The sequence below is a fragment of the Squalius cephalus genome, assembly GCF_949319135.1.
Source record: "Squalius cephalus genome assembly, chromosome: 3".
Classification (NCBI taxonomy): domain Eukaryota; kingdom Metazoa; phylum Chordata; class Actinopteri; order Cypriniformes; family Leuciscidae; genus Squalius; species Squalius cephalus.
The window spans coordinates 20,739,239-20,766,664 of NC_137124.1; the positions used below are offsets into that span (position 1 = coordinate 20,739,239).

At 38.0% G+C, this 27,426-nt stretch overlaps 1 protein-coding gene across 1 annotated transcript; it reads left to right on the forward strand.

Moving 5' to 3' along the window:
* The first annotated feature begins 2,467 nt into the window (after positions 1–2,467).
* On the forward strand, positions 2,468–25,882 carry mindy2 (MINDY lysine 48 deubiquitinase 2). Its single transcript, XM_079866748.1, has 9 exons — positions 2,468–3,400; positions 5,075–5,132; positions 11,146–11,210; positions 15,991–16,149; positions 16,803–16,905; positions 17,877–18,019; positions 19,120–19,293; positions 22,121–22,312; positions 25,113–25,882. Exons 1-9 carry the CDS (start codon positions 2,579–2,581, stop codon positions 25,275–25,277), a joined length of 1,881 nt encoding a protein of 626 aa, XP_079722874.1. The 5' UTR covers positions 2,468–2,578; the 3' UTR covers positions 25,278–25,882.
* The last annotated feature ends 1,544 nt before the right edge of the window (positions 25,883–27,426 follow it).

Here is a 27,426-nt window from a genome sequence, read left to right on the forward strand (position 1 = left end):
TGTGGTTCTTTGAGATCCTTATGCTAAATGCTTATACCGACTGTTTGTATGTATACATTTTGGTATAGTTTGTAGGCTATGTTAATAGCCTAAATACATAATTAAAAACAGACATCTACTATTTTATGCACAATTAATTATAAATACACTGACCAAATCCCTAACAGAAACATTTTGTTTGGTTGGTTTGTTTTTTTAATTGTTTTGTGCAAATATACATAGCCTATACTTCATTTTACATATCTTTTTTAAAAACCAGAACGTCCCTAAATTGAAGTTTTATCAGATTTAACTCACTTATGGGGACAAATTTGTCCACAAATAACAGTTAAATCCTACAATACATACACGTTATAGGTGCGAAGAATGATTATTTGGAAACGATATCTAGCTCAACGTTGCCATCGTGCGGTGGATAGAACCATTTCTGGATGGGTTTGATGTTGAATATAGTGGGAGTGCACATCAAATTTCCAAGAAAGACACAGACGTACAATCTTTCACACGTGACCACGGTATATGTGGTGACGAAAAATTCTAAATCCATGAAAGATTACATTAATCCATCACGTGTAGATTAACTTTGTGTGACAGTTACCAGGAAAAAACTAAGAAATCTACACTTTTTTTTTATATACGCCTATTTTATCATGTTTTTAACATAATATAGTATACAAAATAATGTATACGCACAAATCAATAACAACAAAACAAACTAACAAAATAAAAAAAAGTGGGCTAACATAAGCAAGGCAGAGGCTTTAAAAAATGTAACAGCGAGAACTTTACATAATGGTACATTATAGAGGGAATCCATAAAGGGCTGCCGACCATGTAAGTTGGGCTCTAAACACATTATTCTTTTCTTTTTTCTTCTTCTTTTTTTTAAATCTTGAATTTTGGAGTAATAAAAAAATAAGTACACTAACTTACAACCCCAAATTTGTTTTTATTAATTATTATTATTTTGTAAAATGCAATAAAATCAAGAATCCGTGATTTGTTAATTGTTTTTAACTTTTATTTAACTAACAAAAGTACAAAAAAAGATTTTCAAAGTTTTCTTAAGTGTATTTTGTAAATATAAACAAATTTTGATTTTGAAGGCTGTAACACACTCTAAAAAGTTAGGAGAGAGGCATGTTCACCACTGTGTCACATCACCATTCCTTTTAATGAAACTTGTTCTTGTGTTTTTGGGTCCCATTGACTTCCATAGTATATTTTTTTCCTACTATGGAAGTCAATGGGACCCAAAAACTGTCTGGTCACTGACATTCTTCTAAATATCTTCCTTTCTGTTCAGCAGAAGAAAGAAATTCATACAGGTTTGAAACAACATGAGGGTGAGTATATGATGACAGAATTTTCATTTTAAAAGTGAACTATTCCTTTAAATGTCTCTGTACAATCCCAATATACGCATCCAAGTCAATGGTACCTTCACACATATGCAAGTCACCCATACTGTTTGCACTGATGTACCCCCATGACAGATGTTTGCTTTTGCACCTGTCGCTGATTAAATCTGGATGGTCCCTTTCGTCTGTGGGACTGAGAACTCGATGTCTGTTTTTCCCCAAAACAAGCTGAAATCTGACCGCAGCACAGATTTCCACTGTGTTTTGGATAATCTGAGATGAGCTCGGGCCCAGAGAACGTGCCGGCATCTCTGCATAAAACTGATTTATATTTTTGTAACAGAGATTCATGTGGCACTCCTTGATGCAGCAGCAGACTGTGTTAAGTGACAATAGTTTTTCAAAGCACTCCCGAGCCCATGGCTGTATTTAACAGAGTATGACGGTTCCTCATGCAATGCCATCTGAGGGCTCTTTTAACAGAGATTTCCTGCCTTGCCGTACATGCACTGATATTTCTCTGGGTTCTCTAAATCTTTTTACAATATTATGTATGGTAGAAGGTGAAAGACTTAAATCTTTGCAATCTTGCATTAAGAAATGTGATTTTTAAACTGTTCGAGAATTCTCTCATGATATTTGGCACAAAGTGATGAGCCATGATGACCCATTTTTGCTTGCAATTCACCTACTTATTGTGGGACTGTTTCAAAAGAGTTTAACTTGGATAATCTATAAACTTTTAACTTTTTTCGCAAAACTCAATCTCGCCTATAGGGCAACCAAAGGGCTAGAGCCCTGTCACAGATTCTTGATTTTATTGCATTTTACAAAATGTTTTGTATTCATTCAGAAGTTATATGTTAAAATGAGAGTTAAAATTAAACTTGTGTCATTATTCATGTGGAACACCAAAGGGGGATGACAGCCTCAGTCTCCATTCACTTTCATTGCCTAAGGCTGTCAGTCTTACATTCTGCCAGACATCTCCTTTTGAGCTAAGCGAAATAAAAAAGTAATACAGGTTTGGAACAACATGAAGGGGAGTATACCTTTAAGCTGCTAGTAAAATGACACATACAGTCAGTGGTTGTGTATAGTCGGTAAATAAGTGTGTATGAAGGGATGACGTCAGAGGTGGAGATGTCATGGCGTCGTCGGAGCTGAGACTGGAGCTTGCCATCTAGTTAAAGGTTGTCGTTGGTGCGTTCAGCGAAATGGAGAAGAATGCAAACCCTCATCGAGACGCAGGAGGAAGTGTCCTGTGCACCTCTATCCGTGCGGAACCCGCAGATATCAAAACAGTCGGCGGAATGAAAGATGTCTGCGAGAAGAGAGAGACTTTGAGTACTTGTGCAAGTGCTAGCGGTGCTAATGCTACACCCTGCACACAGACATCAGATGCTGCTGAGACAGTAAGCAAGAGCGCACAACCGAGCGTTTTACCACAGAAACTGTCGCCCGATGCGGCGGATAAGCTGAGCAACGGAATGGGATACGAACCGTTGATGGCCGTTGCTGGGAATAAAGAGGGTGGCACCTCAAAGTTAGTAAACAACCTCACGGGAGAGCAATCCGACATCAATAACGTGCAAGCGGGCGGTTTGGATGGAGAGACACAAGAAACGACGAAGCTGGCCAAACCTACTTATTTGTGTCCAGACAAAGCAAAACCTGCAAACTCGAATTCAAACGATCACACCGTTTCTGAGGGTCCTCCGAGTGGGAGCGAGCCCAGCATCGCAGAAGAGTCCCGCAGCTTTGATTCACTAGAGTCCTTCTCCAATCTGAACTCCTGCCCGAGTTCAGACCTCAACAGTGAAGGACTGGAGGACAAGGGACTAGCTTTGGCTATTCAGAGTGAATACGGGGCCGAGGGAACGAAAATCCCCTGTCTTAAAGACAAGGTGACCGGTCAGTCGTTGTACCACATCAAGTGGATAAAGTGGAATGAGGAGAACACGCCTATCATCACACAGAATGAGAACGGGCCGTGCCCGCTGCTGGCTATTATGAATGTCCTGCTATTGTCATGGAAGGTAAATGAGATGAGGTTTTGCTCGTTTGGCAGGTCACACACTTCCACCCAAGTTATAGATGTGCAATTGCTGTGTTTTACGCGGTGTTCTAATTATCCTTTAAAACATTTTATTGGATTGTGTTTGTCTTCTTAGTAAGCACCAGTACACCAGTTGTCACTGGCATTAAATAAAGCCACATTAATAAATGATTTGCTTATTCAAAATATACTTGATTAAAATGAAGAACACAGAGGACACTCACAGAGGATAACCTATCATGTTTGTCTTCTAGACATGTTTTATTCTGCACAGTGCGGGTCGCCCTCTCATGGGAGCTGCCATGTTGACATCTCTTGACCCACTGTGTAATGCTGTGTACAAAGTTACTAATAAATAATATAAATTGATAATATATACTTACTTTATTTAGTGATGGTATGGGACAGTATGCGTGTGATTTAGAAAGTCCAACAGAATGGGTACAAAATTTAATATCTAAAGTTGCTTGAGTGATAAAACAAACTACAATGCAGCTTGCACAGCAAAGGTAAAAGTGTCAATATAAAGTCCATATAAAAACCACGAGTACTATATGGACCCTTTTCACATTTCCGTTTTCTCAGAAGTGGAAGTCGTCATAATTGCGTAAACTTCTATAGTGGTGAATGGGAGATGACAGCAAATATTATTTTTCTATTTCCATTTGCTCAAATAACAAAAGAAAAAAAAATCATTACAGCATTTCCACGACTTTCCAAAAAATGGAAAGAATATAGAGAGATTTATCGCAGCAGTTTGTAGAGAAAATGATGTGATCTTTGCTGTCACTCCCTCTGCCATTGTATTAAAAACCCTCTCAGCTGTGTTCATTTCTTTTTTCTGTAATGTACTGCCAATCTGCCATATAACATATATATGGTATATAACACAAAGTATAGCGTTAAAAATTTTGTTGAAAATATTCACGTTGATGTTGATAAATGTGGAAACGCATCATCACTGTGAACACCGCTGGTTTTATATATTTTTTACATTTCATTAATTGTTAATGAATGGTGACTTATTAAACTATAGTCCATATTTGACTAAACAAATTGTAAAAATGTGGAGACATGATTTTTTTGCAATAGCATTTGAAAAGTTATTTGAGATTGACTTGATTCTGTTTTCATCTTCAGGTTTTTCTCTCTATCTCCAGATTTTTAAAAAACATCCCCTTTATTTGTAGACGCATACCAGTATCATGGTTACATCCTAAACAGTCATTTGACAGACACACCAGTAACTTCTGGCTTTCAGCCTTGGACTCATTTGTATTATGAAGATGACATTTAATTATTGGCTTTGACAGTGAGTTGGCAGGCACACGAGGCGCTATTTCAGTGCTCAGTCTTTCATCTTGAAAAAAGAGGCACTATGTTTTTCAGCTGTGACTGCTTTAAAAGCCACTGGCATCTTATGGAGATGATAGCCACTTTCAGGCTGTTTTTAAGATGATGCCTGTTTTATTTCCTTCAATCTTCTCAAAGTGCATTTATGCTGATACAGCAGTCCATTTCAACACCATTAGTAACCCTTATGTATGTGTGTTACATAGCATCATTGTTGAAGGATAAGAGGCCTTCTATATGACCATGAGCAATTTGCCATTTAAACTGCTTTTTAAATGATTTCTCTCTGGTTTTGGCACAGGTCAAGCTGCCACCAATGATGGAGATAATAACGGCAGAGCAGCTGATGGAATATCTGGGTAAGCATTTCATATGCATTATAAATGTGGACTCTTTATGTGGTCTTGTTGACAGTATCTATCCAATGGAGGGTTCAGTTGAAGAAAGATGTTTCAGGTTTTATTTCATTTGAAGAGCTAATAAAAAAAAAAGATGTAGAGAGTGATGCAAAGTATGGTGGGCTCGCTGACAACACTATAATAGGGAAAGCAATGCTAAAGTCTTTCTGTCTACTTCTTTCTGCAGCTTCATGTCACTAATTGCTAGTCCGTTCCCAAAAATTTAAATTTATCCACCATAGGACACCAAATTATAGTAGGAATCATGCAAAAGCTAGGGATGTCATCCTAATTATAGGATTGTGTAATGTAATTTCAACATATGGTTATTTTCTGCATGTACCTCTTCGAGAAAATCTGAGCTTTTCTATTCATAACGTTAGTCTGTAAATCAAATTAGACTCTGTTGTGCGTTCGATAAACAGCCTGATAAACATCAGAGAACCAGAAAATGTGATATGTCTTCAGGTGCTGATGGACAGCACCAGATCAGGGAAATACCCGAGGGCTCGTCCTCTTGTAACGTCACAGAATCCAGATCCCTATTTCCACTGTGGCATGTTGACCTTGAACACAGAAGTGTTGCATTACTTCAGTGAGACAGTTGCTTGGACCTCAGTTTCTCACATTGCATTAGCTTTTTTATTACTAGTCTAATAGTTTTAATAGTTTAAAAGCATCTTGTCCACTAGTCCTAAATATCAGTGATGGAATGTAAAAGCAGATTGTTCAAGAAAAAAAGGTTTATTTAGCCTCACACATTCCATAAATGCCAAGTATGAGATGAATCTAGATATGAGCACTGTAGGTGTTGTTCAGAGGTCGATGTATGTTCAGTGGTTTCTCTTAACACTCCTTAAAGACCTTTACAAACACATCTAGTCATTTAGCAGATGCTTTTATCCAAAGCGGAACATCACAAGCGATTTATAAAATGCACAATCTTTACTGGATTCAGAAGACAAGGAGTGCAAAAAAGCGCTGCACGGGGTGTAAAAATCCGTATCCCGGTGCTCTCTGGATCTAGGGAAAATGCGACTCATAAAAACAAATCAAGCCAAGGCACTGGAGAGTTTAAGTAAATGTATATAAAAAGCCTTTATTTCATTATGGCTTAGGCAATTAAAAACAGTTTTCAAATAACCGCACACCGACATGTTGCGGCTAATGAGCCTTAATCAGGGTGATCTTTACTGGATTCAGATTGTGCTTTGTTTGAAATCTTTCTGGAAAGTCTTGACTTTATGAACTTTGCAAGCTTGTGCCTTGCTCACCCTCATAAAGTGCTGTGGTTGTGACCGCAGAGGATGTGGTCTCAAAATGTCATTCCTTACATAGGTGTGGTCACTATGGTGTATATTTTCAGTTTTAAAACTTTTGTATGCAAGACATTTATCCACTAAGAATAAGAGTATTTATTAAGCATGTGTGTTTGTATGGCAGACGCTGTGGTTAAAGATACACAAAATGTTCAAGTTAAGTTTAGAAAGCCTAATAGTGTTAATGTTTAATTTTAAATGTATTTTTGTATTATATGTAATGTGTATATAATAATCGTTTCTTCTAATAATTCCCCATTCTTGACTGAACTTGCAATAAAATGGGAGAGCATGCATCACATCATCATAATAAGATACAAGTGACAAGGGTACAACAGCTTCAGGTGAGAAACACTACCCCCTGAAACTGGTCAGGGTCAGTTTTGCAGCTAGGAAAACTTGACTTCATTGAACATGCTTGAGGCCATACACACCCCATTCCCAGCTGTCCGTCTAGAGACCACTCTGAAGTATTCCTCATATTGCTGAGCTGCTGATAAGCACACACATCCATGTGATTTAAAGCCTGCCTGACACAGAAACAGAAATCCCCTAGATAAAAAACGTGTGCCAGCTGGGTACTTTTTACATTTGCTGTTGAATGTTTGAACCTTCTGAATGTTCCTTTTGAGGTACTCCCATCATAGCTTAGAGCTGCATTTATTCAGAAGCATACTCACTTACACTCTATGAGACATCCATGGTTAGCTACACAGGCATCTGTAAATTGCTTTTCTCTTCCCTAGGTGCAGTAAGCTGTTTAACTCCATTAGACAGCATCTATCTCACTCTCCTCTGCTGTACTTTACGGCACTGTTAGTGTTTTATTTCCAGGCAAAGTCAGTGGCCCGTGAACAAACCCTGTCAACTGCACTGTCTTATCTGATTTGATCAAAGCATGCACTTCAGTTACTGTTCAATTTCCGAGCATCTACTGTAGTATGTTTCCCAAGTAACCCAATAAGTTTTTTTACACTAAAGGCTTGATCAGTGTTCAGTGCATTCAATTGATACAGAAGTGTAATTAATTTTATTAGCATCAAAACAATTTGGCCAAACCCTGATGACTGATTTTTTTTCATTATATGTTTTTGGTCGCCTGAATAAATTGTTCATCAACAATTAAAAAAAAAAGAAAAAAAAAGACAATTGCAGCATGAAAATGTAAGACTTGGGGAAGCTTTGATTTGTCTCATTATTGTCCCTGTTGTCAAAAATGAAAATTCTGTCATTTACTCAGCTTGATGTTATTCCAAACCTGTAACACTTTATTTATTTGTGGAACACACAAGAATAATTTTGAAAGAATTCACCTGGTCGCTCTGTGAAACTACTGTGAAAAGAGACTGAGGCTTTCCAGCTTCAAAAAACGAATGCAAAATCACCATAAAAGTTGGCATATTCTTGTGCATACTTTTCTTTGGATGTTAAATTTGTGTCACAATCAGACCCCCCAAAAAAGTTGTTAATTGGCTGTAACTTATTCATGAGAGTTTTGAGAGTATATAAAGATTTAAATATCAGTCTGTTACTCACACAATCTTCAAAAGACCTAGAATATGCCACACGCCATCATATGGACCACTTTTATGATATATAATGGTACATTTTTATGTTAAAAAGTCTCATCTCCATGCTGGCTATTATCATGAAAAAGTGCAGCAAGTACAATTCTCTTTTTGTGTTCCACAGAAGACAAAGTAATGCAGGTTTGGAGCCATATGAGACCACAATGACAAAATCTTCATTTTGGCTGAACTATCCCTTTACAGCTTGATGTTATAAAGTGAATGAGAGCAGCAAAGCAGTGTGAGCAGCAGCAGAAGCTTTTTAATGGGTTCTGATTAAAGGAGATGCCTGGTATGGGAGAGACAAAGAAATTGACTGAGGAAGAGATCAGCTGGAGATGAACTGAAAGAGAAATGAAGAGGCGGGAGTCGGAACGAAGTGTTTTTGCTAAGCAGAAATAAACGAAAGTAGCCCAAATGAACCTGCCTGTGCTGGGCCGCATTCTTGGCACTGATCAGAGGAAGCTGGAGTCTGAGGGAGTGGGCCGAAAATAAAACAGCCGAGCTTCACGCTTCTTCTCTCACACGTTAGTGCTTTGTCAGAGCAGAAACATCTAGGCTTCCTCTGGCATTTTGAACTTGTTTGTTTTGAACTATGGCTGGTGCAACCATATAATTCCGTGTTGCTGAATTATTAGTACAATGATAAGTCACTGGAAAGCTTTGAGAGGTGACAAGTATGTGGTAATCAATAGCAATAGACTGCTCTGGAATGGAATTTGCAGTGATTTGGCCTTGATTTAATGCAATGCTCCTGTACCTAGAGCTGTATGTGTGTTCAGAATGTTAATGAGATGGATGACAGGTGCTCCTGTATTAGAGCAAAACCCAGGGTCAGTTCTTCTCATGTCTGCCAGGATGCCAGCAGCCATGGCTGCCCTCTCTCTCTGCTCCAGCCCGCTTCACTGATCTGCAGGAGAGTTAGTTAGGACAATGATAAAATTTGCGTAGCGGTCAAACTAAATGTTGAATTGAATTCTGAAACTACTTGTTTTGAGGTCAGTTCCTTGTACCACTAGATGCATGCACTAAAATGCATTTTTTTAATTAATAATAACAACAAAAATAATAATTATTAATAAGAAATGAAAATAAGAAATATTAATACTGTGATCATTTCTTATTTTTCAAACGTCAAACCATCAAACTTTTAATTGACACGGAAAAAAGATGGTTGGCGCAAATGCACGTTAAAATGACTCAAACTCAGAGTAGATGCTGCTCTGAGACGCTGGATAATGAGCTGCTCATGTAGAAGAACATAGTGCCAAGCTTCACTCTGAAATAGGCAGCGCATTTTTTATTTTATTTTGACACTACATCATTATGCATCACTTTCTGCCAGGACTTTTACATGCTTTTCCCAAACCACTGAAGTGACATCGACGTCCGGGTTAGCGGTAGCATGAGCCATCAGGCAAGTGTTATTTAAATAAACTCCTGATGTACTTACAAACTTTCCAATGCCTCGTTTTATGAGTACAGAACCTATTTGTACTACTGTAGAAGTTTGGTACCATTCTGGGCATTATTAGTGGGGTAATTTAGGAGATACAACCTTGGATCCGTTAGCGCCTGCACTTAGCCATTCGGCTGATATCTCTAAATAAGCTCTAACTTTAATAATGTTCGACCAAGGGAAAAATAGCTTCTGGGGGGGTGTTTGGCTCGAGGTCATGGTGCAAAGGACTCTAGGTTGATTTTACTCCGAACCGATTTTACTTAAATCACCACTTTTGCAATTTGATAACCGCACTAAGCCTTATCGCGATTTTGGTTTTATTAATCGTGCAGCCCTACTTACATTTACATTACATTTAATCATTTAGCATACGCTTTTATCCAAAGCAACTTACAAATGAGGAGAACAATAGAAGCAATTATACTAACAATAGGACAACAATATGCAAGTGCTGTGACCCTTCCAAGTTTAGTCTAACGCAGTATACATATATTTTTTAAAATAGATATAGAATAGAAGAGAAAAGAAAAGTAAGTGTACATTGACAATATATTACTACATTACTGTACATTATTTCCTTGACAATCTCACTCCCTGTTTACACCTGTATTAACATACATTTGCATACCATATTTTTGGATCGGACAGTAACAGTTGTTTAAAGTGTATCTAGCAAGCAATGTTTTAAACTGTTTTGTCTTAATGATGTGTTACATGAATAGGCAGTCATTCACAAATAAGAATACATTTGTACAGCCGCATTTACCATTGTTCTGTGAATTTTCAGTCGAAATCCAGTCATTTCAATGGGAACTTAAGGACGAAAGGTTTCACGCTGGGTTCAAATTTGTCTCACAAATTCACCTTGTTGACCAATAGAAAGCTGTTTGGTTTGAAAGAGACTTCTGTATACTACATTATTGACATTGGAAAGTGGAACTTTTGTCGTCAAATTTTGCTGAAATTTCACTAAGGTAACTGCACTACAACTATGTTTACACTACAAATGTGATATTTGCATCTTTGACCACCTCCGAGTATGTTTACATGCACTTCAAGTTGTATTTCAGTCTGATGAAATCAATAGTCTTTTTACAGTGTCATGTAACAGCTCTAGTCTGATTGAAAGCATAGTAGTTTGATTTTTGTGAAGTCGGACTAACAGACCTACATAATGCTATTGTTGCTCGCTCGGCATTGCCCCACATGTATACACATTAAACAGATTTCAGTTTGCCTCTAGTCTATTTGTATATACTGTACATACATTTTAATATGTAATTTTATTGCTCAACAACACAAAAACTCTTACAAATGCACATGTAAACAAACTTTGTGACATGCTAGTTTGACCTTGTAGGCCCATCCACTAAAACAGGTAGGCTCCAATAACTGTCTTGCCACAGTATTGACACTAAAGCTGTAAATACAGAATGGCTGGGGTTGTGTATATCTTCTGCTTTTGGTTTATTACCATATGTAGACAGTTTGTTAATTGCAACAGGGTGAAGAGGAGAATGATGTCTCCTGTGAGCATCTGTTTTCCATAAGTGCACTGTCTCTCAAATGTTTTTTCACTAACCCTCCCTTTCTTTTTCTTTCTTGCTTTCACTCCATCACAACAGGAGACTATATCCTTGAAGCCAAGCCAAAAGAGATCTCAGAGGCTCAGCGGTTGAACTACGAACAGGTAACAGAAACAGCAGTTTGCTTGTGACTCACAGAATTGAAGTCTATCGAAGATAGCCAGTCTGTTTACATACATAGCTTACATAGTGTGTTTGTGTGGTGGTGCAGTGCTAACACTCAGAACGAGGAGTGAAAGGTGAAGCCTAAGGCTCTGACAGGGGAGAAAACATTAGCCAAGACACATGTAGACACTTAGACAGAAAGATATCTTTCTCACATTCTTGCATCTCTTCTCAAAATATCCTTTTGTTCTTGTAGAGAGCATGGCTTGGTTCTCTGTCATTAAACAGCCAGTTATTCTCTGTGGTGGCATTACAGTACTTTTAGGAAACAAGCTGTGTTAGTCATCTAGATCAACACCCATCCATCCCAGCAGGAAATATGCATGGAATCACCATTGAATTAAAGGAATTGTGGGAAAAAAATGGTCCATTTCTGTCTGGATCCAACTATTTATATAATGGCAGGAGTAAATATCATCATTGTGTTGCATTGAGAGAGTATGAACCTTTTATAGAGCTGTTTGCTGTACAGCGTTTGGCATGTAAGGAGATCGGGTCAAGAGAGATGGCTCATTTCTCTTCACACATGGCTGGTATGGGATGCATGTTCTGGGCTTTCTCTTTATTAGATTTTTATAATATTTATTATACCACAAAGCCTGTCAAAAATTAACGAGTCATATTTCAGCCCCAAATCAAAAGAGGAAAAATCATATTTAGCAAATAATGATTTACCCCCAATTATCATACCAAAATGTGAGTCTAGTTCTAATTACCATAATGCAATAAATAAATACTGGGGGAAAAATAACAGTTGTATAGAATATGATTTTCGTTACTGTAAGGCTTGCCCAATCGGTCCAACGACAGTGTCTGATAAGCGGGTGAAGGTTTACTGTGTGTTACTGTATTTTGATTCCAATTAAGCTTTTATCTATTGTTATCCAATTAGTTATTGTACTGCAATAATAATAATCTATTGTAGAATCTGTCTATATTCTAGAATCTATTCAGGTCGGTTATGGTAAGATTGTCAGTTAAGGCTAGTTAGAGGCTGTAGCCACACCAATTTATGGGCAAAAAAAACCATACACTACCAATCAAATGTAGTTTTTTTATTTTATTTTATTTTTTTATAGATTAATACTTTTATACAGCATGGATGCATTAAACTGATCAAACGTGTCAGTAGAGGAATTTTATTGTTGCAACTAATTTCCATTTCGAATAAATATTTCATCAAAGAATCCTGCAAAAATGTGCCATACTTTCCAGAAAAATATTAAGCTGTACAACAGTTTTCAACATTGATAATAATAAGAAATGTTTTTTGTGCACCAAATCAGCATATTAGGATGATTTCTGAAGGATCATGTGACACTGAAGACTGGAATAATGATGCTGAAAATTCAGCTTTGCCATATAAGGGGTTACCTTTTAAAACATATTAAAACAGTAATTTTAAAGTTTAATATTATTTCACAACATTACTTTTTTACTGTATTTCTCATTACATAAATTCAGCCTTAATGAGCACAAGAGACTTCTTTCAAAAACAAAGAAATCTTACTGAACCCAAACTTTCGAAAGGTAATTTATATTATATATATTAAAATGTTTCCCAGTTGTCTTGAGGATAAATTATAACCCCAACATCAAGTTCTTGATAGTCATTTTGATATTCCCCCAGTATGTTAATAGTTTATTAAATAGTTTATAATATTGTTAATGTGAGTCTCTTTTAATTGATACTTCCAAGCAGTTCAAAGTCGAGTCTATTTTGTATGTGAGTTTGAGGATGTGAGGATTAAGACAACAATGTTTCTGATGTTCCCGAGTGTGTGTTCTTGTTTATTGGAGTAGGTGGAGGCTGACTGGATTCATGCTCCTCTACTGCTCTTCTACTGCTGTCTAAAGGAGATTTTGCTTTGTGCTTGTGTTTTGATCTAGTTTTGTTTTTTATAATGTACTTATCGTTTAGAGTTTAACTGCACTTCATTCATGCTTGAATAATGCTGTTTCTCTACACTGTAGGTCAGCTGACTGTCTTTGGCCAGGCTCTGTGTGTGTGTGTGTGTGTGTTGACAGTTAGTGAAGCGCTTTTTTGGCAGTAAGAGAGAGTGAGGGACACACACACAAAAGGTCCGGAAGAACTTTAATGGGCCTGTCTTCTCTCTTTGTGTGTTTAGCCTGTGCAAACAGTGCATGTGCTAACATCACTCAGGTTTGACTGTGTTTATCAGCCGTTATTCAGTCTAATAGATGTTTTGATTGTATTAAAGCTTTTATAGCCATCTCAGTGAATATTGCTGCTCTGGAGCGAGAGTAAAAGAGCTGGGAAAAGTGGGTCAGGGCAGTGGAGTGGATCAGAAACGCTGGCAGGGGCACAGGGACAGAGCCGCCCGGGCCACACACAGGCTGGGCGTGGGTGGGGGTTGGAAGCGGTACTGGGCTCAACCGGACTGAATGGGAGCTGTGGGTGGATAGGTCTTGGCTAATCTGTTTACGCTCATCTGACCCCGGTGCCAGTTCTACATGCTCTCAACCACCCACTGGCCATCGGGTCAGCCTGATTCATCCTGGCTCGTGTTCCAGGAGAACTGGGACTCATGACTCTGCAGTTCTCTAAAGGTGTCTAGTGTTGGTTTGGAAACATCATACTTTGGTATTGAGCTGTGAGATAATGACCTGTGCTATTCTGATCGGAGTCAAGGTGAGATGAAGGCTGTGCTCACTCGGTGTCAGAATATGGTTGTCAGGTTTTGTCTTGTTTCGAGTGCTAAATACAGTTCGGGTACGACAAAGATGGACTGCTGTCTAAATCGGAAATGACTACTTGAAATTTTAAGTCAAAACCAAATTTGTTCTCTTGATATGTTCTAAGAGGATGAAAGCAGCGTGAGTTGCCTGAAATGCAGTTTAGAATTTAATCATTGAAGACGTAAAACAAAAAGTCTTCTTTTTAATTATCATTATCTTTCACTATCGTTATAGGCATTAATCAAGATTATAGCTAGAAGAGGATTGACTAAAGTATTTGATCTGATCCTGTCTGTGTACTAGACAATGAGAGTCACACATTTTAGTAAATACATTTGTGGATCCCAAACACGTTTTGAACGTATTCAAAGTGAAAATCATGAATAAAGTCACAGATACAGGCTTTTTGTTAGCAAGGCTGTTCACAATTTAGGATGGTCTTAACTGCCTTATTGCTTTTATAAAACAGTTACACAGATTTCTATTAGAATGCTTTTAGCACAGCTGGAACGTTGTCAGTGTTCTTGTTAGCTAAAACTATTAAAAATTGTTTTTGATTGAAGTTGAAATCAAATATAAATATTTGAGGAAAATTAAATGAAAATTAGAAATGTTGCCATTGGCAATGTTGAGCTACTAAAATGACTAAACCTAAAACTGAAATAAAAATAAAGATGAATAGAAATATAAAAAAGTAATAAAAATGACAAAGGCACAATAACAAAATTAGATAACAGATAACTGATCATATAAAAATAAAAGCACATTTAAAATGTGTATAATTACTAGAATAGATTATTAATAATACTTATATATTATTATATACCCACCCGGTGGAGGTGGGAGCCAGAGGCTTTGTGGGCAGATCAACATCACACCTGCTCAAGGACCTGGGACTGCGGGGAGCCACACTGAGTAGATCCACCAAAGAGCTCTCTGAGGAAGCTGAGAAACAAGCCACTGGCTCTGACTGAAACGACGAGACAAGGCTTGGGGAGTAACATCCAATTAGGTTTTGCTGCAGGGGGTGTCAGGGAGACATCCCAGTTCACTGCCCCGCCACCAGGAGATGTTCTGGGTTAAGGGGCATTTCGAAACGTCAATGAGCGGTGGCCCCCAGCTGAAGACCCTGCAGCAAAACCGTGCGGTATGCGGTCAGGTTTAGGCCTGCCTCAGGGAAGAGGACGCCCTGCCATGCACAGTCCACCACCGCTGGAGGTGCGACAGGCCTAAGGCCCAGCAGAAAGACCATCTCGCTGTAATGAATAAAGACAACACTGAATGCTGTTGACCAGTCAGCTTCCAGAACTGGAACGTTTTAAATCAAATCCAGAATTCCAGTGAATGGGACTGAATTAAGTGAAAGTGCAAGGAAATCCCTTGTAAAACCAGGAAATGGCCATGGCAGAAATCTCCCAGAGACAGAAGGGCAAAGATAATCTCACTGGTTTCTAGGGATTCATGGGGTTTGATGTATCATGTGGTTGATACATGGTTGTGTTACAAGCTCTAATCCCAACAACTGTCCACACAAACTCATTTTTTGTGCTGTGACCGATCAGCATAACAGATGGTCATACTGTGAGTCCTTAAAAGTGAGCGGGGAGCTGGACAGATTATGATTATTATCATAGGATCTGGAACGTAATATAAATTGCCGAACACAGGCACACATGTTCAACTTCACACTTTAACTGTTGAACTGCACTGTAGTTTGTAGTCTTGCAGTGGCTTGTGTTTGAGAGTCAGTGGAGGGTCATTATGATCAAAACAGAAAGACCGGAAGTAAAGGAGGTGAACTCTGGGTGTTTTGAGCTCTTTAGTCGCTAGTCTAGAGTTATGAGATTTTTCCTGCTCAGGGTAGTGAGACAATTCATTGGGTTTGACATTTAACAGAAATGCATGCATTTGTTGTGTTAAAAAAAAAAAAAAAAAAAAGATGTTACTATTCCCTCATTGTTTTTGTATTTGCCTTTATAATTCCTTTGCTCTCTCTCTCTCTCTTTCTCTAATCTCTAGAATATGAGTGATGCTATGGCGGTGCTGCATAAACTGCAGACAGGTCTGGATGTAAACGTTAAGTTCACAGATGTGCGGGTATTCGAGTACACACCCGAGTGCATCGTCTTCGACCTGCTGGATATCCCACTCTACCACGGATGGCTGGTCGACCCACAGGTCTGCATGTGGGCTTTAATTTCAGAATCTTATTCTACAGTAGTTTCACAAATACATTATATGCAGTGCATAAGCAGCTTCAGTAAAAAAAAATAAAAAGGACTGTCAATCAATAAATAATTACATTAAAATAATTAATTACAAAATGGCAAAAATGATTTAATAATACATATTTATAAATATGTTAAATGCTAATTTATCCAATTAATTGCAAATAATTGCACATATTAGTACTTGCTAAGAAAACCCCTCAAATTAAGATACACATTATTTACATTTTCTTTCTGACAAACAATTACATTTATTTAGTAGACTTCACTAAAAGTGGCTTTAAAATCAATATATTGTTGGTTTTAGTTCCATATCATTTGAGATAAGCTCATCGCTGGGCTACAACAACAATCTATTCAGTTGAGTTTGTCAGTCAATGTTTTTTTTTACACGTTGCGCCCGGAGCATCATGGTTTCACAATGGCGTATCAAGTTAAAAACATTTCAGCTGTTAAAAACGTGCTGCGGTTTGTAGGTAAGTTATGTACAGATTAAATTGATTGATTAAATGAACACATAAAATTGATAGCCCTTATAAAAAGAAACATTCATGCTAATATTTTGACCGGCATATTGTCTTTCTTTTTTATGGCTCTCTGTAGATGGCTGATATAGTGAAGGCAGTGGGGAACTGCAGCTATAACCAGTTGGTGGAGAAGATAATCAGCTGTAAGCAGTCAGACAACAGCGAGCTGGCCGGGGAAGGTGGGTATTCACTGCTTTTATCTGTCTTCTCCTCCTTTTCCTTTCACACATTCATCCAGGCCTCTTCTTACAGAAGGCAATTGCTCATCCGTAGCATTTCCCCTTATGACTGGTGTCATGCATTTGGATGTATTAATGTCTCGGATACATTTCTCTATGTCCTGAATAGTGTTTGCGTCATTCAAATAAACAACTATCAGAGTGTCATTTAAGCACCCTTCTTCCTTTTAGTTTTTAGCTGTCTGAAACCCTCTCTCCTTTTCTTAGTGCGTTTGTGTCTAAATATATCATCCTCACCATCTTTTCTCTCTCGTTCTGTAAGCGTGTATCAGAATGCACCTTGTCTGTTCTCTGTTGCTGCACTATGTGCCCTTTTCTCTTCAGTTGATTTTCTGCCTCTACCACTTACACTCTATCCCTGTACAAGCATACGCGAGTCTGTATGTGTCAGGCTGTTATTTTTGTGCATTATATAGTTTCAGCGAGTGTGTTTAATCATGATTTTTTTCTTCATTTATTCATCCTGTTGTTTCAAACCTGTATGACTTACTTGCTTTTGTCTGGAGAAATTTGAAGCTACAATGAATTGAGGTTGAGACTTCAAAATATAGTAGCATAAAAGTGTCCTAAATTTAGTCCATTTGACTCATACACATTATTCCAAGTGTTCCGAAGGCTTTGTGTGAGAAACAGACCAAAATAGAAGTCGTTATTCACTGACAGTCGTCATGGATCGTGATCGACCGGATCATTGAGTCAGTGAAATCAGTCTGGTTCGTGAACTAATCATTCAAAACTATTTTGCGAACTGAATCGACTGATTATGAGAAACGATTAGGCTTGTTTACGAATCAGATATTGTAATGTGCCAAGGAGATCTAGGGTGGAGATCAAGATTTCACATTCATAAAATGATTTTGTATTGTATTGTGTGTGTCAGAGAGGTCTCACACTGCCTCTTTCTTTTCCAGGATTTGTGGCAGAGCAGTTTCTGAACAGCACAGCGACTCAGCTAACATACCACGGCCTGTGCGAACTCACCTCTACCGTACAGGAGGGAGAACTGTGTGTCTTCTTCAGGAACAATCACTTCAGCACTATGACCAAATTTAAGGTGTTTACATTTAAGTGTTACTTCTGCAGCGTTTTGAGACGATGGATGCTGAAAGATGGCTCTGTGCTGTTGTGAATAAGCACTCCTATAATAAGTAAATGAAATTGTCTATTGTCTGTTGGTGCCCCCCAGTGGTGAACAACAGAAATGTAAACTGCTACTGTGAAGACTATAAATATGGGATACCAAATTACCACGATTTGGCATCTTTGAAAGGTCAAGGTCTGCCTATAATCACATGCAAGTAAACTGATATGCAGTCAAATTATTATTATTTTTATTTTTTTATATATATATACTTGTTTGTAAAGTAAAAGAATTAGGCTATTAATAGTTTTTGTTTTCATCACATATGACACACCACAAATTATACTATCTGCATATGTTAAAAACACCACAAGACATCAGAAACATCTTAAAATAATATAAAATAAAAAAAACTGCAAAGTCTGTTCAATGTTTGATCCATCAAATGCGCTACTACAAATCAAACTGTAATACTTGTTGACAGTGAAATGCACTCATAATTCGCAATTTCTACTATAATTAGCAGTAAAATTGTAACTACTGGCATATATTTTTCAGCAACATCAACAGGATTTTTATATAGAATAATATACCTATGATCAGAAGTCAGGCTCGGGAATTCATTGCAAATACAAAAATGTATATTTCTATTTAGTTTTTGTTTATATTTGTTCACTTTTATAGTTTGTTTGAATTAATATTTTATTAGTTATATATAACTAAGATATATAACTTAGTTATATATAAAATTATATATCAGTCACTAATTCAGGGCTAAACTGAATGTGAGAGTCACAGAGAATTTGAATTGTTTTGGATGTTGACTCTGTATAACCACCAGCTGTCTTATCAGAGAGACTGTAGAGCCTCGGTCTTTTATCTGGAGGAAGTGGAGTTGTTCTGTAACAGCAGGATACACTTCACCCACAGATAAAACTCTTCTATGATCCTCATGTACACACTTCAGAACTTGACACCACTGCCGCTCGGTCTGTGTGTGCTGAAAGATTGATGGACGAGAGTGTTTTAAGCCGCTGAAGTGTTTTTATAAATGCTCTCTCTGTGTTCCTCAGGCCCAGCTGTACTTGCTAGTGACAGATCAGGGGTTTCTCACTGAGGAGAAGGTGGTTTGGGAAAGTCTGCATAATGTTGACGGAGATGGGAACTTCTGCGACTCAGAGTTTCATCTGAGGCCGCCCTCTGACCCGGAAACGGTGTACCGTGGTCAGCAGGACCAGATCGATCAGGTCAGGACTAGTCACTCCTCAGGAGTGCTAAGTTTTGTTCAGTCATAAACACTGAGTACTGTAATTGTTTGTTAGGTTGACGTCTGTGAAAGAACATTTGCATGATGACACTATGAGAAAGCTCATACAGTGAGATGTCACACTATTCACTGGGGTTGATGAAGTTGTGAGTGTAATTTCAGTCATATAGTATTAAGAAATGATTAGTTTTATTAAGAAATAAATAGTTTTATTCAGCAAGGACATATTAAATTGATCAAAAGTAACAGTAATGCCGTGTGTCCACCAAAGGTTTTTTCTCTCTTCAGTTGAGACGCTTTGCTTGCTATGATACAGGATATCTGCGGAAGTGTTACTAGGATCTCATTTCTGTTTAAAAATGTCAATACAATGTAAAGTATTTGCTCTTGTTTTACATTATTTTGTTCTGTTATTATGCTGCTTGTTATCATCTGTTGACGTTGTACAAGCAGGATGTGGCGGTTGGTTGGTGTGGTATTTGTCCCACCCCTCCTCCACTGTGATTGGACGGCTGGGTAAAAAATGACAGTGATGAGCGCCGCGTTTTACCCAAAGTTGAACATTCTTCAACTCTCGGCAAGTGCTCAACTTTGGTGAACACACGGCCTAAAGACCTTTACATTCATTGTTAGAAAAGATTCCACAGGTTACAAATAAATGCTGTTCTTTTGAACTTATCATATTCATAAAAGAATCTTGAAAAAAAATTATCACATTTTTTACAAAATATATAAAACAATACAACCATGTTCAACATTGACAATAATAAAAAAATGTTTCTTGAGCAGCAAAGTAGAGTAATTACTGCTGAACATTAAGCTTTGCTTTTCTGTTAAAATAGAAAGCATGATATTTCACAATATTACTGTTTTCTCTGTACAAAAAAAAAATCTTACCGAAACCAATCTTTTATGATACACACTGCAAATAAAGTTGTAACTCCTAATCTGTTCGACAACAACATTATACAATTGATTGTGTTCCCTAAAAAAAATGACACTGTTTAAAAATAATTACTAGCAACACCGTCCTTCGGATGAGACGTAAAACCGAGGTCCTGACTCTCTGTGGTCATTAAAAATCCCATGGCACTTCCTGTGAGGAGTAGGGGTGTAACCCCGGTGCCCTGGCCACATTCCACCCATTGGCTCTTGCCAATCATGGCCTCCTAATAATCCCCATCCACTGAATTGGCTTTATCACTCTCTCTCCTCTCCACCTGTAGCTGGTGTGTGGTGAGCGCACTGGCGCCGTTGTACAAGTGAATGCTGTACAAGTGAATGCTGTACAGTAGTGCATATAAAAAAAAAATATATATATATAAATGCTATAAATTAAGGTGAATTATCACAAACACTGCTGCCTTGATGCCATTAAGCAGATATCAGATAGAGCGAGTTGGGAATTCAGGTGGTTACTTGTCCCAAAATGTTTCAACGCATGATAAAATGTTCTGGGTCTTTTCCAGGTACTTGTCTTATGAAAAGCATGAAGCCCAGCCCTGCGGCATTAATTACTTTTAATTACTTTTTAAAGATCCAATCCTCAAAGCTTTGAAATAGTTCCAAGATATCAAGAACCCATTTAAACATTTCAGTTCCTGATATTTTATTTGTGGTATTAAAGTAATCACTCGAATGGGGTGACTAAGAGATTTCATGATTGTGCAAAGCCACAGTGACCCTCAGATAAAGGCAAGCTCTGGAGACTAATGTCACAGTGAGCCGTGAATGTTGAGACGCAGCCAGGCTCTGTGAGAGAGGAGTGCACTGCTGTCCTCTAGCACCAATTCTGCTCCATTGCCCGCTGGAAACTCTCCTCAATTATTGATGTTAAAAGCTCCCAAATCCTTCCTCCAGCTCTGTGTAACCCTCGCTCTGTGCCTTTGGGAGCCTTTAATGCCTGATGACCGAACCAAAGTGCCTCACGTAACACACATTCCTTCTTTCCCTTTCTTTCTTCTGCTGTTGTATTGGCTGTTTAATAATGAAGTGTCTATTAGGGCTTGGAGATCACCGTGCTCTAAACACACTCAGTCAGCAAACTAATTGGTGTTTAGTTTAGTAAACTAAATGGTCATGGGTCATGGGCTAACTCCTCTTTTTTTCATGAAATATAACGTAAGCTCATTACTAATGTAAGGATTCAGGCTAAGCTGTATTATAATGCTCTACAGAGAGTAATAGTTCACCCACAATTTTTTTTCTTTTACTCGCGCTCATTATGTTCCAAAGGCGTATGAGTTTTATTTTTTGGAACCCAAAAGGAGTTATTTAGCTGAGTGTTCAGGCTGCACTAAAAGAGGAGGGAGGGCAACTAGTAGTATACATGAAAAGTACATAAAATAAATATATAATAAATAAATACACTGTTAAAATATTTGGGGTCAATAGGATTTTGTTTTTAAGGAAATTAATTCTTCAATTCAGCAAAGATTAATTAAATTGATCAAAAGTGACTGTGAAGACAGTTCTAATGGTACAAATATCTATATTTCAAATAAATGAAGTTTCAATTCATCAGAGGAGCCTGCAAAAAAATGTATCCTGTTTTCCACAAAAATATTTAAGACTTTAAGATATTTCTTTAAAAAACATAAAAAAATCTTACCAACCCCAAACTTTTGAATGTTACTGTTAATAATATAATATATACATCTATGTATTATTGCCTTCTACCATAAATTCTGGTACACTCATTATACGGCGATGTCATCATCCTCTTGTTCAGCCTGGACAATCTGCCAAAAAACTCAATTTGGGTCATGGAAAAATAATCATATGGGTTTTGCCCTCTGTATGTGTAGGACTACCTGATGGCGCTGTCTCTGCAGCAGGAGCAGCAGGCCTCAGACCTGGGTTGGGAACAGATCCCAGAAGGCATCAGTGATCTAGAGCTGGCCAAGAAGCTGCAGGAGGAAGAGGACTGCAGAGCGTCACAGTACTATCAGGAGCAGGAGCAGGCGCAGGCAGAAGCGGCGGCAGCTGCACAGGCACAGGTGAGTTACCCTAATAAACTTGCATTCAAAATACTTATACTTATATATATATACTGTTAGGGGTTAACAGTTTAGGACCCAAGGACCAGATGTTTGAAAGATGACCCGGAGTCAGAATTATAATAATTGAAGATAAGTTTTACTGAAGATTGTTTGCAGTTTCATCAGCAGATGTCAGCTTCAAGACTCACACAGGAGTTCATAGACTGCCCCGCGTACAGTTACAAAGATCACAGCAGTTATACCATACACCAAGGTCTAAGCTTGCTGCTTGCTTCAGGTTGCAGTTTCTGATTGGCTAAGAAATAGATAAACATTGTAATTTTCCACACATATACAGATAGACGGAAGCATATCTCCATCGATTATGCAGCTGACACTCGGACCCTGAAGTTAGGCACGTCGTGACCTTCCAGGTCGCAGATTTGGGTTGCTTTGTGCCAACATGTCCAGAACAACAACTCAGTCAATAATGCCAGTGGTTCTTTAACCTATAACCAAAAATACTAACACACACACCGACACACAGCATTTCCAAGGTTGGATTTGGCCAGGCTCTAACTATAAACAGGAGTCTCGTCTCAAAACATCAAGATAATATGTTCTTTCTCTCAAGGAGAGCTACACTTTAGTCTAACTGGAAAGTAAGGCTTTAACAAAGAAATGGTCCCTTAAACTATAGACTTCAATGACCCCTATATGTTTTAACACGTTGAAGACCTTTCTCAAACACAAAACAAGTCCCTATTTCATTTCTGGAAGCCGGGCTAAATAAGCAAGCACTGTTTCTACATTCAGATATCAAATACAGACATTAAAGAATACATGAAAATAACATTTCAGTAATCACACTGGTAACTTCTATAACAAAGTAAAATCTCCAGAGAAGTCATTCAACTCATTTGATATTTAGAAGGAAAAATATTGATTAATACCTTGATTATAATCACTAATTACATATACATTGAAGCAGCAGTGGATTCCAATCCACCCCCTTCAATACACAGTCAAACCAAAATGTATTGAGACACCTTCAACATTTCTCACATTATCACAGTTTATTGGCTATAGTTTAGAAAATGGTAATAAAATATGACAAGAACTCAGAGTTATCAAATCAGTTGATATTTCACTGGTTTGGCCATCCCAAACCAAATAGGTTGAATAGCTGTCAGCTATTAAATTTAAGTACAAAATTAGATAATACCAATTTGGGTCAACCAATTACCAAGCAATGCTTAATTTTGTTCAGTCTGTGGTGTAAAAAGGTCGCCTTAGCAATTAAAGAAAAAACACTTAGGCAAAACATGGTCAGGTCAAAGTGTCTGAATAATTTTTGGGCCCAAATTTTTATATATTTACTGGTAGTCCACTGTATGAAGAATGTCAAAGTTTATTTTGCTGTCCTCACTTGCTGCCGCTAGGGTGTGTCTAGATTTTTTGGCTAAACCTCACTTACATAAATGAATATATAGTGTCCTGCACTCACCAGTAAAAAAATTATATTTGGTGTCTGAATAATTTTTGGTACTATATATCATATTTTGCAATGAACGTAATATAGTGTATTTCTATAGTCTTAACATGCAAATATTTGTTTGTAAACAAACTTTCAATGAATAATTCTCCATTGTTTTTAAAAGTGGATGGGCACTAATGCATTTTAAACGAGCTTGCAAACGTCAGTAGAGGGAAGACTGTCATTTCACTAGAAGATTGAATTATGACATTTTCAGGGCTGCCAACTCTCACGCATTGAGCGTGAGACTCACGCAATTGACACTTTTCACACGCTCTCACGCCACACATCCATTTTCTCACGCACAGAAAAATTGCGGAGCAAAGAGGTAACCTAATTTTAATATTAAACTAATTCTCAGCTCTTAGATTTCGTCAATTTTATTACGAAATTCAGACAAAAATACGTTTGGCGCTTGTAAATGTGACGTGACAGATCGCTGAGCGCCTCAGTTCAAGTGCACGTGAACCGATCATCTGTTACTTTTTTATTTAAAGATGCAGTACAACTTACCGAAAGTATACATAATATCGACCAATTTGTGTTTTTCAACCACGGAAAGAGGTCAATATAACAGCAGGAGAACAATTATGTCACATAACGTTACATTTACCTCAGGAGAGCCATTTAATGACCATAGCATGTTAACTGAATAGAAAAAATAGCTAGAGAGGAGATTTTGCTGAGCACTATATTACATATTTATTATATTTTTACTTATGTCATTAAATAATTGTTATTATAACAAAAACTGCATTATATTTAATTTAACTTGTTATTTTTAACCTTTAATAATACCAGCAGATTGGGCCCTCTATGTTTACAGCATTAGGTGAGATTATTTTTTTAAATAAAATTTAAAATAAACATGTATCCAAATTAGTCAATATTGAATCAAAATCGGAATCAAATCACAAGAATGGAATTGAAATCTTGACATTTTTGTCAAGCAATAATAAAAACTGTATCCTACCAGTCATTGTACAATGTAAACATTGTAACATGTTGTCACTAAACTTCATAAAATTCTATTTAGTTACCAAATGTTTTGACAATCACAATTACATACCCCCCCATCCCCCCCCCCCAAAAAAAATCTCACTCCAAGCTAAACTCAAAAGTTGGCAGCCCTGCATTTTCGTGAAAAATGATAGGTCAAAAGGTCAAAAATGAAATGTGCGCATGGATGAGTCGTTCACAATAAGATGGGGTGAATGTTCATTTAATGTCAGTTTGTAAGAGTTCAAATAAGAGGTTAATTCGTTGTTCTCCTGTCTGCAGGGACAACAGCCAGCAGCGGGTGCTGAGCAGGTGGACCGAGCGGCAGCCGCTGGAGCCTCAGCAGGGGGAGCCACGGCTTCTCCCAGCCCAGGAAAACAGCCCTCTACGGGGGAACGCAAACCCAAGAAGGAAGCCAAGGACAAAGACAAATGCATCTTGTTGTAACAGCAGTGGACTACGTGGAGCGCGAAATGGGCAGCAGTTTAATTCCAGTGGCTCTGCAACGCATCTCCCAGCGTGAGGTGGAGAGAGAACGAGCAACAGAGATGAAGCGTGACGGACTTGCCATTCTCAAGCCACTTGTGCCTGACTTTAACCCTCTGTGTTCTGAAGATGCAGACAAGCAGAGAGGGGTGTCACTACAAGGACTATCACTACATCTTTCGTAGAGCTGGCCAAATGTTCTCAGCAGGAAAATCACACTGCAGTGCACTATATTTGTGTGGGGTCACCAGGGAGGGTGGATTTTCTTTTTTCTTTTTTTAGTAAAACAAGGTAATGTACACAGCACTAGGCAAAAAAAAAAAAAAAATCCCACCCCAAAAACAAGAAGAAAAAAAAAACATGCCACTACTTTTTTCATTATACAAAAACATTTTTGGGGGGGATTTCCGTTATAGCTGTTGTTTATAAGCTATTTTATACCGATTTACCCATATATATATGCATATGTAGATTTGTTGTATTGGTCAGTTTCTGTTGTTTGACTGAAGGATATCTGAGATCTTTTAATGAAAGGCCGTTCACATGAGCAGGTAGCAAGCCAACAAGTCGCTTGGCAAAAGGTGATGTCTCAGGACATGATGTAGGCCACCACAGTTCTTTGCCTGGCAGTTTGATGCCAAATTGAACAATGTTGATATTGTAGGAGTCACCTCCATTTTAGAGAGCGTAATCCTGATGAAACTGATGCATTTAAAAAGGTTTTCCGTTTTAAGCTGTTGGAATTTCAATTGGCTATATAGATGTCTGATTTTGCCAATAGGACATTTACTGTTATTTTCAGTGAACAGCTGACACTACTATTAATGTACATAGTTTTAAAATATCAAAGTCATTAGGTTATATAAAAACACATCGCCATTTTTTTTGCTTCGCTCCACCCCTTGTTACATTTCAGCCAAAAGTCTGGTTCATATTTGCCTTATAAATTAAGTAATTGAGTAGGATCATTGTCCATAAAACCTGGCATTGTTGAATGAACAACGTTATTGCCCAAATACCGAATGGTTAAGGAAATGGTTTGGGATTTCCTCCAGCTAGTGGTCGGACAATATCGGTTTTACAGTGTGCTGATGTTGATGCTGAAATGTGGAGAGCAGGTTGGCTGATTCCTGATAGAAATAACAAGAGGAGATTTAACACTTCTGTTAATCGGCCAGGCGGACACTGTTTTCACCCAATGCCGAAAAAATGGCTGAACATTGGCGAAATAATCGAGCCGACCGACATATATCGGTCTATCACTAACTACAGCTATAATTTTCAGACTCTTTCATGTACACTGTACATACTCATATATGCTATATGGATGTAAGGTAGGAAAGGATGACTCAAGCCCATCCTGTTCCAGTGCTGCCTCCTGAGAGACAAAGTCTTTTCTATACAAACATTCCAGCTATATGCCTTGAGCTGAGCATTGCGCCGAGACTCAGACTCAGAGAAACGCTAACGTTGGGCTGTTTTCCCTGTTGTTCTGCTCTCACAATGTACGAATGAACAAATCCTGCATGTAGACAAGCTCGTGACGGTGTAGTCGTAGAACAGACGGTTGCCCAGTGGTTACATGGGAGCACTAGTAGAATCTGTTTATGCTCGTCGTGGGCTGGAGCTGTTCCTTTGACGTTTGGTCCCTCAGCGGCCAATACTCTCTGTATATAAAAAGCCTTACAATATTTACAGGATCTTTTATACTGACACAAATAGGTGCAAGACGAGACTGAGACAATCTGTAGACCTTACCATAGACAGAAAACCGCACAGGCCTTCACAGAAGGAACATATCCATGAGTGTCTTGCAAACAGTTTGATGTGTTTTAGCTTGCTTGGTAACGGATATAGATTCAAACTAATGTACAACACGGGGTTTGATTTGAAATAGTCCTCTTTGTTGAGGTCATTTCACACCAAGAATGATACTACAACGATAACTACATTTGCGTCCACACCAACGGATTTAAAGCCGAGTGCTTTCTGATTAGCTGTTACATTTTGTTTGATTTATTTTTTATTCGTCAGCTGGAAAACGTAATCGTTCTGAAAGTGATTCCAACGATATTGTGCCTCTGTGTCATTATAGCTGTAGTGTGGACTT

Coding starts and splice junctions, on each gene's coding strand:
- mindy2 (XM_079866748.1), top strand. CDS start 2,579: ATGGAGAAGAATGCAAACCCTCATCGAGACGCAGGAGGAAGTGTCCTG. Junction 3,401..5,074: donor TCCTGCTATTGTCATGGAAG/GTAAATGAGATG, acceptor GTTTTGGCACAG/GTCAAGCTGCCACCAATGAT. Junction 16,150..16,802: donor GATGGCTGGTCGACCCACAG/GTCTGCATGTGG, acceptor GGCTCTCTGTAG/ATGGCTGATATAGTGAAGGC.